This window comes from Etheostoma spectabile, chromosome 7 (genome assembly GCF_008692095.1).
Source record: "Etheostoma spectabile isolate EspeVRDwgs_2016 chromosome 7, UIUC_Espe_1.0, whole genome shotgun sequence".
Classification (NCBI taxonomy): domain Eukaryota; kingdom Metazoa; phylum Chordata; class Actinopteri; order Perciformes; family Percidae; genus Etheostoma; species Etheostoma spectabile.
Window position 1 is genome coordinate 1,990,456 of NC_045739.1, and position 13,483 is coordinate 2,003,938.

Genomic DNA, 13,483 nt, shown 5'->3' on the forward strand with positions numbered 1-13,483 from the left:
GACAAGACTTTTGTCAGGGACTGTAGATACGTAAAACGTGATTGCACAAGAGGAAAAAACTGGGCGTAGGCTTCAGCTGTGTGTCCTTTGACAGACTCCTAATACTGTCTTCATTATCAAAGCAATATTTTTTTATGTACCTTCCTAACTCTAATATATATAACATTTATGGTTGAAATATGTCCCTAAATCATGTAAAGTTCAATTGTTGTGTTTCTGAATGTTGACAGGGCAGATATACTAATTATTGTTTACCTTTGTTAACATTGTAAAATAGGGTGTTTGTGCTGCATTCATGTGGTGTCAGAATAATAGGACAAATGAATTCCCAACTGGGAAAATTCACTCTACATAAACATTGTAAGATAGGGCATGCCTTGGCGGAGGTCTGCGCTCTCGTAGTGCCCTCCTAGTTATTTTATTAGGTTGTTTATGTTTTCGTAATTGTTTGTTTGCCCTTTTTTTTTGCCCTTAGTTGAAACAGAGGGCCCTATCTTGCAACCGGCGCAGCGCAAAGCCCAACACATTTGTCTTTTCTAGTTTAAGACCGACGTAGTTGTCAATTTCCCATCAAGCGCCCACATCGATATAGCAAACCTGCTCCCATGGGTAGGGCTGCAAGATTATGGCCAAAATGATAATCACGATTATTTTGATCAAAATTTTGATCGCGATTATTCTCACGATTATTTGTTGATTTTAACCAAAACAAATTTCATTGTCACGTAGGCTATTTATAACTGCGAGAGGGAGTGTGATGGAATTTACTCACAGAGAGACGGCTGATCATTATGAACGGGTCCAGCACGGGTTGAACAGCGGATACACACGACGTCTGTATCGTCACTGCGCTGCATTTTTATTATCTATGATATTTTGGCCATGGGTCACATATTTCGCCAAGGTCCAGCAGCTCCGTCTCACACGCTGTTACTCTACCAACTGAACAATATACAGCTGTGTTAATAAAAAACTAAAACTGTGGACAAATGTCAGAAGTGTGGACCGGCGGCCGCTGTGTGGCCGCGCTGCTCGGAGAGAGAGAAGATGAGAGATTCAACAGACATGGCTTTACAGACGAAATGGGTCATGTAACGCAAAATTAAACCATATCCATATAAACAGCATTGTAGCGGATGCGAGGACATTAGCACCGGTGCGTCCTAGAGGAGCTAACAGCTAAAAGACGCTACTAGCTAACAGACGCTACTAGCACCGACTAGCACTGCTCTCTGCTGGGACAAAATGTACTGGTAAACTGGTAAACCTTAAGACCGGCGTATAACCGACTGCTATCTGTTGAGTCTTCCTCACGCTACTCTGTCCTCTGTGACTGTCTTCATCTAGAAACTAAGCTGCGCGGTGCAGGGAACAACTGACTGGCTCATGATCAGACAGTGGATAAATGACAATATTTGTAGCTTTAGGAGAAAATGCCGGAAGACTGAGCGTCTGTGGAAAGCCACTAAATTAGAGGAACACAGACTCCATTTAAAAGACATGATGCTAGACCTAAATGAACTTATAAAGCAGGCCCGCTCAGCTTATTTTTCTAACCTTGTGTCAGGAAATAAGAAAAATCCAAAAGTGTTGTTTGACACCATTGAAAAGCTTACTGCACCCCCAGCTCCTCCTATGCCTGTGTACACACATGAGGACTGTAACAACTTTTTGATGTTTTTCTTGAACAAAGTACATGACATTAGGGCCAGTGTTAATCCTCCACTCATTCGTGGTTCTTTCACTGAGTTCTCTTCAGTGTCGTCTTGGTCGTCCTTCACTCCTGTCAGCTTACAGGATGTGAAGACCATAGCAAGAAATATGAAACCGTCTTCGAGCCCTGCTGACATCGTCCCAACAAATCTATTTTTGAAAATATTTGATATCATCGGCCCCTGTGTGGAAAATATAATTAACCTGTCACTTAAATATGGCACAGTTCCAAATTACTTCAAACACGCAGTGGTAAATCCGGTCCTTAAAAAGCCCAATCTTGACCCTTCAGAACCCAAAAACTACAGGCCCATATCTAAACTTCCATTTTTCTCCAAAATCTTGGAAAAAGTAGTTACATGCCAGCTGACCTCCTTTATGGAGCAGCACAACTTGTTTGATACTTTTCAATCTGGCTTTCGAAAATCTCACTCCACTGAAACAGCCCTAATCAAAGTCTCTAGTGATGTGATGATGGCAGCAGACTCTGGCCGCTACACTGTACTTGTACTTCTTGATTTGACATTGGCTTTTGACACTGTGGATCACAGTATATTGATCAATAGGCTTCACAATTAGATGGGACTATCAGGATCTGTCCTTCAGTGGTTCTCATCCTATATTTGTGACAGAACCTTCAATCTTGCTGTAAATAATGTTCAGTCTGATGTGACAAATTTGTCTTGCGGAGTGGCACAGGGTTCAGTTTGGGCCCTATTTTGTTCTTACTGTACATTTTGCCACTTGGTCAAATTATCCGCTGTTTCAAAGATGTATCATATCACTTCTACGCTGAAGATGTTCAGCTGTATTGTTCTTTTAATGATGCTGGATTTCACCGTTTGCCTCTGTTTCTAGAGTGTGTGTCCTCCATCAAAGACCGGCTAGCCACAAACTATTTACAGATAAATTCAAACAAGACTGAAACGCTGATTTTTGCCGCAAACCATAAGATCCGCTTATCAAACAGCAGCTTGGTCCCTGGGCCCTTCTGTCAAATCCAGCCTCAAAACCTGGGGGTTGTGTTTGAGCAGGCCATGTCCCTTGAGACACACTCAAAACAGCTTGTTCGAAATTGTTTTTTCACCTTAGGAACATCTCTAAAATTCGCAAAATGTTGTCAAAGAAGGATCTGGAAGTGATAATTCATGCTTTCATATCAACAAGACTTGACTACTGCAACGCTGTTTTTACCTGTTTGAATAAGTCTGCTTTAAACAAATTGCAAATTGTTCAAAATTCTGCTGCCAGACTTCTAACAGGTGCCCCTCAAAGGTCTCATATTACCCCTGTCTTGTTGGACCTCCACTGGCTCCCTGTAAAATTCGGGATTGATTTTAAGATTTTAGTGCTGACTTTCAGAGCCCTAAACGGTCAGGCCCCACATCACATCCTGGACCTTTTGAAGCCGTATTCCCCTGACCGCATTCTTCGGTCTTCTGGCCAGAACCTACTTGCAGTTCCTAAGACCTGAGGGGACATGTCATTTCAGTCTGTTGCTCCCAGACTGTGGAACGCCCTGCCCCTGTCCTTGCGTCTTGCAGACACTGTTGTCTCTTTTAAAAAAGATCTGAAAACATGTCTGTTTAAGAAGGCTTTTGGTTGATGGGTTTTTGCTAGTGTCATTTTAATTTTATATATTTATATACATTTTATACTGCTTGTTTTTTACTTACTCTTTTGTACAGCACTTTGTGATTTTTATCTGAGAAAAGCGCTTTATAAATAAACTTTACTTACTTACTTACTTACAGTAGTTACCGGAGCAGTAGATTGGCTTTGCAAAAACCCCGGAGCGTTCTATAAAATGACGCTTTAAAAAAAATAATCGCTCGATCACGCAAATTTGATCGTGGGAAGTCAAAATCGTGATCGCGATTAAAATTCGATTAATTGTGCAGCCTACCCATGGGTGTGCTGGTCTTACAGAGAGGTGTGTTCAGGTGCATTCTTGGCGTATTGCTATCTTGAGGCAGCGGAAAGGCGCCATTAACTAACAAAAACCTGGTGCCACACTAGCATATAATGGTGCAATTGTCTTTTTTTGCCAATGCAGACTGCGGAGTTGGCCCTGTCCAATTTGAAAACCAAGTACGAGACAGAGAAGAGCATGGTGTCAGAGACCATGATGAAACTGCGGAACGAGCTCAAAGCCTTGAAGGAGGACGCCGCCACCTTCTCTTCATTGCGAGTAATGTTTGCCAGTCGGTAAGTTTTTCTATTTAAGTACAAGAAAACTTGTTGAAGTCCGCACACTGTCCATTACGCATGCAAATACTTTCAGTCACAGTGACCAAAACGTTGTGAAATAAAGTATTTGCATGCGTAATGGACGCTGTGCGGGACTTCAACAAGTGTGACTGGTAACATTTACCTTTTTTGACATACATGCTCCAAAAAGAAGAATTGTGTAAAAGCGTTTTTTTTTTGTTTTTTTAAATTTAGTATGAGAAAAGAAATTATTAATTCTATTTAGCAGTGAAAAAGTATTTATTTTGTCCTGTAACAATGTAGATTTGTGATTGCTATTTTGTTAGCTGAAACATTTGCTAGTGTTTTTTTGTGCTTAGAAATGGTGCTCTTGATGTGGCACAGCCTCTGCTACCACTCATGTAATAAGCTTACCGTGCTTATTACGCCTATGGACAATCCACTGGTTCACGTGAAGATTATGAACCGCATGCTCTGACCTGTGCTGATGGGGGAGGAGGCAAGGGCAGATTTGTCCCGTCACGCCAGGTCACCATAGGGATGGAGAAGGCTAATGCGGGTGGGATGTTAGATAGGGTGGAAAGATGCTGTCAAGGGTTAGACTTACAGACCTCAACACTCATTAATCACTAACTTCTTCCAAGAATCCGTTGGCATGGATAATTGTGTGCAGTGTATTTGTATTGGGTTGAAAGAGTGAACTAGTGATGTTTTTTTTTTTTCATTTTCTGGTTTTATAACAGACAGCAGAAATGTTTTCATTTGTTATAAAATCTATGGAGCACGACAATTTCATGTACAATATCAAATTTATACCTTTTATGTCATATTCAATATCTCTAGATCAATGCAGTGTAGAGACATACTTTTTTTTGCATCAGACAGCTAAGATCTGTGACATTTTAACGACGTCTCTCTTGCAATTGTGGGAGCTAGATGTTTTTTAATTCAACTGGAACTATATTTTTTTTTCCACAAAATTTGTACTAGAATTAGAATTTACTAATATTTCCACAATGATGAAATTACACATCATACTACGCAAAATTAGATATCGCCGCCTTGCGTCATGGCAGGTTGTTTTCTTCTACCCTTCAAGCTGAAAGCTTCCCAGTTCCAAAGAGTGCTCCCATTTGATCGTAGGCCTTTCAGAAGCTTTGTTATCATGCCTGGAACGGCAGTGTCTTTTCAGAACCTTTGTATTATTATAAAAATCCTAAACGTAACGGTTATTCATCCACTTTTTGGCATGAAAACGGATCAATTTGTTGTTCTTTGCCATTTTGACTCCCAGAAGGCAGCGGAGTGAGTGTGTTGACCAATCAGAGGCTGTCCCATTATTATTTTCTTTATAGTCCTATAACAATTTATACATTCATGTGACATCTCTGCAGCATACATACCTTTACAGCCTAGGTTGTCCTGAAAATGATGTCTATAACTTGATTGTGCATTACAGGGTTGAGGCTATACAAGCATTATTACAGAACAAAACCAGGCGACCCAAACTGGGAAAAATGGCTTAGACCCCAGAGGGTTAATTGCCAGAGAAGCTTCTTAAACATGCATTACTTGTCTAGGCCCTCTCCAGACAGTTATGAGCTGGCATTTGATTATCCGTAAGTAGGATTGGAGAACAGTTAGTGGATAATGACCTGTTGCAACAGGCAAAAGATTACAGCTTAAAAGATTTCACTATTTATAATTAAGTTTTGTGGTGCCATCATGTGGATAGCTGGAGTGACTGCATTTCTACAGTATATAATGGCAAGGGAGTATCTAAACCGCTATTTCAGTCAAATTACATTCTTATTGTTGTCATCTTCGCATGCACCCCTTATTTCTTTTGCTGGAAATTATTAGTAGTAGGCGGTGATCAACATAAAATTAATGAATTGCTCATATGCAAGTAAGACTTGTTTTTGCATCAGCTTCCAGAATTTGAGGATTTTAAGATTTTCTTTTTTTCAAATAGATGTAAACTCAATCATTTTGTGTTAAAAAAAAAAAAGTAAACCATTGTGAAGACAACACTTTGTGCTTCAGTAACTTGTGATCATTTGATGTCTATCTTTATTCAAAAAAGCTCTTGGATTAATCAATAATGAAAATAATCTTTCGTTGCATTCCTAATGTTAGTGCTTTATGAGTGTCGTTTAGCATGCATGTTGTGTGTCTCTGGCTTTGTGCATTAATCTGTTTTTGACTGCTTGTGCATGTTGCATCTTTTCACTGTGTACAATCTCTCAGGTGTGATCAGTATGTCACCCAGTTGGATGAGATGCAGAGGCAGCTGGCAGCAGCCGAGGATGAGAAGAAGACACTGAATTCTCTGCTGCGTATGGCCATACAGCAGAAACTGGCTCTTACTCAGCGTTTGGAGGACCTGGAGGTCCCTCTGTCTCCCCACAGCTTGAACAGCAGCCCCCGCCGCTCCAGGGCCAAAGAGTTGGCCACCAAGTCAGGCCGGGCCCCACGCAGCCCCCGAAACAGTCCTGCACGCCCCCCGCTGAGAAGCAGTCCAAGAGCTAGCCCTGTTCTCGGCGGCAGTGTTTCTGCCATGGCCACGCACCACCTGAGAGGTTTAACACGAAGTCTCCACACAAGCCCTGTAAGAACCTCTCTCTCTCTTTGTCCTGATAACCCCATCCAAACAAACCGCTTGTCTTGCAGAGGCAAGGGTCTCCCACGGGACGCCACCTTCATTAGAAGTCAAAGTGTCAGTGATATTTTTAACACAGAGTTGAGTCCTGGCTACTCCCCGACGCGTAAAGGCTCCACCAGTTCTGTGAACAGTGAGATAATTGTAAAGAACACACATACACAAGTCAGTGATTCAAGAAAAGGTAGGTCAGGTCGGAGAGCTTCAGTCCCTGTACGTCAGGACACCTTCATTACTACTCGCGTTGTAACTGCCTCATCCACAAGGCGGAAGTCTTCTATGTTTTCTTTATCCACTGATGATCTAACCTCTTCTAAGGCTTTGTGTGTGTATCCTAACACATCTGAAGCATGGAGTGAAAGTAAACGAAAGCCTGACCTAAAACCAAACTTAGATACTTCGGTTAGAAGAAAACAGTCAAGTTACAGGTCTAATTCTGTACAAGCAGCAGCTGCATGCCGTAACATATTTCAGTCAGACGCGGTCTCCTCTCAGTCAAACGCTACATGTTCAGGCGCCCTAACAGCCACATCCCACCCTGTCCACAATCAACATGGTAGGGCCAAGATGACTGGGATCTGTAGAGAGTCTAGGCGTAGATTATCCACCTCCACAAGTAGAACCAGTGAGGAGTTGCTCATTAATGTCAGTAGGAGCTCTGGTAATAAACCTCAGGGCACACCTGCCAGGCCCCGGAGCTCACACTCTAAATCATCTTGCAGGCACTGAGATAAAGTAGCCAGCCACTAGATTTATGCTCTATGCTAAACTACTTTATCCATAGCTATACATTATGTTACAACAATTAAATGAACAAGCCATATTTTATGCTATAAATTATGAAAAATCTATCTCTAACATGTGTTTTGCACAGATTTAGCTTAGAACCAATGCGTATTGGGGTTAAGAATGATTTGTTTTTTTACATCTCATGTAGCTGTTAGGATATCCTAGTTTGCTGATCATATGTGTTGTATTGTTCCATTTATCCATATTAATCACCCTCTCCTTTTTCACTCATTTTTTTTATTTCAACTAAATATGTTTTTTGTCTCTGTCTCACCCTGTCTCTGTAGCGCTGAAACACTCCTTCCATTACTCCAAACCCCATCTTCTCCATAAGGACCTGTCTTGACTCCCGGCTTCCTCCTCCTTTCCTGACTTGAGACATCTTGTCCATCCCAGATATGATGCAACATTCCCCAGTGTACCCACCAGAACCATGGATTTAAAGAAGTAAAAAAAAAAAAAAATCTTATCCCGCCCTCCTGCATGCAGCCCGGAGAAGGATGAAGGGACAGATGTGCTGCTCATTGCTCTGTGAAGTCATTGATTGTCTTGTCCCAAGTGGATCCAACTTCCATCTGGTCATGTGCAAGCCGGCTGTGTTGTGGTGAACCATTGGCAGTATTTATTCCAGAATGAGAGACTTTGTCCAATGTCCAATATTAACTCCTCAGACTTTGATTCAAGGCTATGATCTGTCTTTACACTCTTGCGTGTAGTCTGTCATCCTGGTCAGGGCTGTCTGGCGTCTTTAAGTGTCTGTAAGCCATTAGATCATCTGTGATAACTCTCCCAGGTAGTTGTTTTTTGTAGAACAATGCAGCCTTGCTAACATAATTGCTATCCCACAAGTGAGAGCTTGCAATCGTCCTGAGATTCCTCCCTTTCCCTGGTGGTATCATTACATGCCCTTTTTCTTTTTTTAATCCTGTGACATGTCTGGCACTTTGGATTTTGCCTAAAAGCCACACCCTTTAACTATAGGTCAGTAAACTTAAGCATTTTCATCGATGGAAATAGATTAGCCATAAGTTCAAAGTTTACCACCTCAGGTCAAATGGAGTTATCGAATACATGATTTGGGAGATCTTAAATGTGCATCTTACTTTGCAAACTATGCAGACCAAGTCAGGACAGTTCATGCTGTTTTTATAAGGTACCTTCAGTTTCATTACAGTGGCTGGCTGTAGCTATTTTACAACAGCTGGGTAGCATTGCAGCTTTTGGAAATCATCTGGGAATGCTAAGTGGCACAATTGCAAGCATCCTCCCAAACATTTGTTTTCTGCTTGTGGGTTGTGAATTTTAAAAGACACTGTCTTACATCACCCAATCATTTAAGTGGCTTGGTTTACCTAAAACTACTGCTAACATATTGGACCATTTCTCTTGGTTACATAATTCTAATAACAGTTCCCATTCAGCTTCTGCTTTTTCCTCACTCCTTTAAACAGCTACGCAACAATACCCATGTTTTGTATCCCATTACTCAATGTCAGAATGCTTTTGTCTACTACCAAAGTAAGCATGTCGTACTGAACTAGTATTACCCACAACAAGCTAGTTTTCTTCTGTGGCTGCAGCATCCATTGTTTTAATTTATGAATGATTATAGAGCTAGCATGCTGCTGTTAGAGTTGCTGCTTGTTGAAAGATGTAATAATATTCTCCCATAATTTTAAAAGAACACAGTGCTTTGCATCTACAAGCACATTATGGCTTCAAACTAAAAATAAGTACATTTTACAAAATTAAATATTTCACTCCAATGTGACATTGCTTTGCAAAGGGAAGCTCCATAAGGAAGGGTGTTGGATTGCAAAGGAAAGACATGTAAACGCACATGCATCTGTGGATACCTCCAACATGGGTTGCTTATAGAGTAGTTTGAAGCCAGGGCTGTGGTTGGAAAACCGCAGCACATATTAATAGGAACACTGTTACAACACTTTTCTCATTGAATGCAGTTAAAATTCAAATTGAATTGACCCAATGAGACCAATCATGATCTTTAAGACCACATTTTGAAATAGCCATTAGAATAATTGACAACTAATTGCAAAAAAATGTTGATATCCATTTTCAACTGTCCAGTGGTTCAGTAGAAGAGGCCACATCCTGCTGATTTTTTTTTTTTTTTGTATTTTTAGTGCCTTGATTTTGATCTTGTCTGTTGTTTTAGACGGCATCATATTTTCTAAATAGAGGCTACTATTCAAACACTGTAGTTGTGATTTTTTTTTTGAAGGTATGTTTTATTTGCCTTTGAGGAAACTCATTGAGCAGTATTAGCACTGAATATAGCGATTTCTCATTATGGTAAAATATTTTCACTTTTGAGTTAGCATGCGTTCTATAAACGCATTAGTATTAACTATTGAATAATGAATGCGGAAAGTCAAGAACAATGTATCAAAAACATTATAGATACATTTCCTGGCTGAAAAGTGGAAATGCTTTAACATTATGTCATATTGCTTCGAAGGTTGTAAATGGATTTCTATATCTATTTAATTCACTCTGTGAAGATGTGTGTGTGTGTATAATTTAATTACCATTGTTGTATAATATTTTAACTATATTTATGTGGTCAGCGTTCTGTATTCACATCGTCTCAAGGACGACATCCACACACTCCACATAACCCATGTGATGGTCCTCAACTTTGTATGTGTATGCAATTTCCTTTCTTTGACCTGTGAACCACTTTTGTCATGAAGAATTAAAACAAGCCAACACTCTGTTGATTGTGGTCTTTTGAGTTCAAACACAGTATTGGAATACTGAAAAGTGAATGTAAAAAATGTTGTCAGAGGTGGACCAAAGCCCCTAACAGCTCATCCTAAACCTGAAGGTCCATTCTAACAGTGATGTCGGTGATTAATGATGGACTTTATAGAACTCACTCCATGCAAGAGGTATAATCAGAGTCAGGTTTATTAGCCAAGTATACTTACATACCCAAGGAATTTTACTTTGGTAAGTGTCAATTCTCTATACATTCAACAAATAGACATGTAGTAGTAACATTCTGTACAACAGATACAACAACATACATATAGGCACATTTTACCACACAAGACATGTCAAGATGAGTACACATGGAGTGGGATGTAAAGTGTGAAAAGTAATAGTGAAAAGTAGCGTACAAGATGCATGCTGGAATGATCAGTATTTAATGTGCAGAGAAGTGGGTGAGTGGCCAAAGTGGGGATGACCCCACTTAAGTGTTAAGTAGAGTGATGGCAGTGAGAAAAAAGCTGTTCTTGTGTCTGGTTGTTTATGTGCGCAAGGATCTACAGCGCCTGCCAGACGGGAAGAGGTTAAACATAGTGTGCGCAGGATGTGTGGATATGGATGTTATATCCTGGTCCTACCAGTGTACAAGTCCTGGAGAGAGGGCAGGGGGCACCAATGTTTTTTTTTTTCAGCTGTCCGGATTGTGTGTTGTCTGTTTGTCCTGTTTTGTTTTGCCTTGTGATTGTTGATTTCACAATGAATTGAGAGTTTCCCATGTAGCCAAGTAGTAGAGAAGTGCTTCCACGATGGGAACTACAATCGAAATTGGCCAGTGCCAACGCATATACAGTGCCTTGTGAAAGTATTCGGCCCCCTTGAACTTTTCAACCTTTTGACACATGTCAGGCTTCAAACATAAAGATATAAAAATTTTATTTTTTGTGAAGAATCACCAACAAGTGGGACACAATTGTGAAGTGGAACGAAATCTATTGGATATTTTAAACTTTTTTAGCAAATAAAAAACTGAAAAGTGGTGCGTGCCAAATTATTCGGCCCCTTTACTTTCAGTGCAGCAAACTCACTCCAGAAGTTCAGCGAGGATCTCTGAATGATCCAATGTTGTCCTAAATGACTGATGGTGATAAATAGAATCCACCTGTGTGTGATCAAGTCTCTGTATAAATGCACCTGCTCTGTGATAGTCTCAGGGTTCTGTTGAAAGCGCAGAGAGCATCATGAAGGTCAAGGTCAAAGTTTATTTATATAGCACATTTACAAACAGTCACTACCGCCCCAAAGTGCTGTACAATTATAAATAACAACATAAGAAGAAGGCATAACAAATATCCAGATAAAATTGAATATGCCAAAAACAACAAAAATACAACAGATAAAAAGCTTTGCTCGAATCAATACAACCACAAAATGTCACAGCTCAGCTTGTGTTAAAAGCCAGTGCAAAGAGATGAGTTTTTAAAAGTGATTTAAAACTCTCAATAGAGGAAGCTGCTCTAATGTTCAGGGGGAGAGAGTTCCAGAGCTTCGGACCTGCCACCGAGAAAGCTCTGTCCCTTTTGGTCTTCAGTCTTGTTCTGGGACAGTCTAAAAGCACCTGGTCAGCGGACCTAAGTGCTCTGACTGGAGTGTGCAAAACCAGCATATCGGATAAATATGATGGTGCCAGCCCATTCAGAGATTTAAAAACAAACAATAAGATCTTAAAATGAATTCTAAAAACGACAGGCAGCCAGTGGAGAGACGACAGTACAGGGGTGATGTGGTCATAGCGCCTTTTTCCTGTCAGCAGGCGTGCAGCCGCATTCTGGACTAACTGTAATCGGTGAACTGAAGACTGCTCAAGGCCATAGTACAGTGAGTTACAGTAGTCCAGGCGATTTGTAATCAAGGCATGCACAACTGTTTCCAGTTGACTATGGGGCAGGTAAGGCTTGACCTTCCCAAGAAGTCTGAGCTGAAAAAAGCTTGTTTTTACCACTGAACTGATTTGTTTATCGAGTTTAAAAGAACTGTCAATAAAAACACCAAGAGTTTTTACAAGTGGGCAGCAATTTGAGAACATAGGACCAAGAGCATTGTTAAAACCAGAGACATCGGGCTTCCCAAAAATTACAACTTCAGTTTTTTATCATTTAAGTTCAAAAATTCAATGACATCCAGTCTTTTACATCGTGTAGGCATTTACTCAGAGCTTCAACTGAGTTTGTTTTAGAATTCAAGGTAGGTAAATCTGGACATCATCTGCAAAGCAGTGAAAGGATATGTTGTATTTTAGGAAGATTGATCCGAGGGGCAGCATATACAGCGAGAACAAACTGGGCCTAAAATTGAGCCTTGAGGCACCCCGCTGTCAATCGGGGCTTTATTTGAGTAAAAAGGCCCAAGGTTTACAGAAAAAGACTGTCTGTCAGATATGACTGAAACCACTTCAGAGCTGTGCCCTTTATGCCAGCACAGGACTCGAGTCTTGACAATAAAATCTTGTGGTCAACCGTATCGAACGCTGCAGTCAAATCTAAAAGCACTAGAACAGCAGAGCTACCAGAATCAGAAATTAAAAAAGATCATTAAAAACTTTTAAAAGAGCAGTTTCTGTACTGTGACAAGATCTAAAACCAGACTGGAATTTTTCAAAGATATATTCGAGTTAAGGTGTACCTGAAGTTGGGCATATACCACTTTTTCAAGAACTTTGGATAAAAAGACCAAGGAACACACCAGGCAGGTCCCAGATACTGGTGTGGAGAAGTTTAAAGCCGGATTTGGATACAAAAAGATTTCCCAAGCTTTAAACATCCCAAGGAGCACTGTGCAAGCGATCATTTTGAAATGGAAGGAGTATCAGACCACTGCAAATCTACCAAGACCTGGCCGTCCCTGTAAACTTTCAGCTCAGACAAGGAGAAGACTGATCAGAGATGCAGCCAAGAGGCCCATGATCACTCTGGATGAACTGCAGAGAACTACAGCTGAGGTGGGAGAGTCTGTGTATAGGACAACAATCAGTCGTACACTGCACAAATCTGGCCTTCATGGAAGAGTGGCAAGAAGAAAGCCATTTCTCAAAGATATCCATAAAAAGTCTCGTCTAAAGTTTGCCACAAGCCACCTGGGAGACACACCAAACATTATTATTTTTATTAATCCTTTATTTAACCAGGAAGTCCCATTGAGATTCAGAATCTCTTTTACAAGAGAGACCTGGCCAAGGTAGCAGCCAAATCACAACACATACTAAACACCAAGTTACATTTTCAAGGTAAAAAAGTACAAAGTACAAAATGTTAAAAAACACAGTTAGACTCTCAAGAAAAACAAGAACATGTCTCCATCACAACCTTCCTTACAATA

General features: G+C 40.5%; 1 protein-coding gene across 3 annotated transcripts in view; it reads left to right on the top strand.

The window, feature by feature from the left end:
- Positions 1-10,113, top strand: part of zgc:162200 (protein bicaudal D homolog 2) — a 25,191-nt gene extending 15,078 nt beyond the window's left edge. For all 3 annotated transcript variants that reach the window (XM_032520185.1, XM_032520184.1, XM_032520186.1), the window contains exons 8-10: positions 3,770-3,921; positions 6,175-6,535; positions 7,663-10,113. In XM_032520185.1, coding sequence (XP_032376076.1) covers positions 3,770-3,921; positions 6,175-6,535; positions 7,663-7,668 — 519 coding nt within the window. In that variant the 3' untranslated portion in view covers positions 7,669-10,113. The remainder of the gene's footprint in view (positions 1-3,769; positions 3,922-6,174; positions 6,536-7,662) is intronic.
- The last annotated feature ends 3,370 nt before the right edge of the window (positions 10,114-13,483 follow it).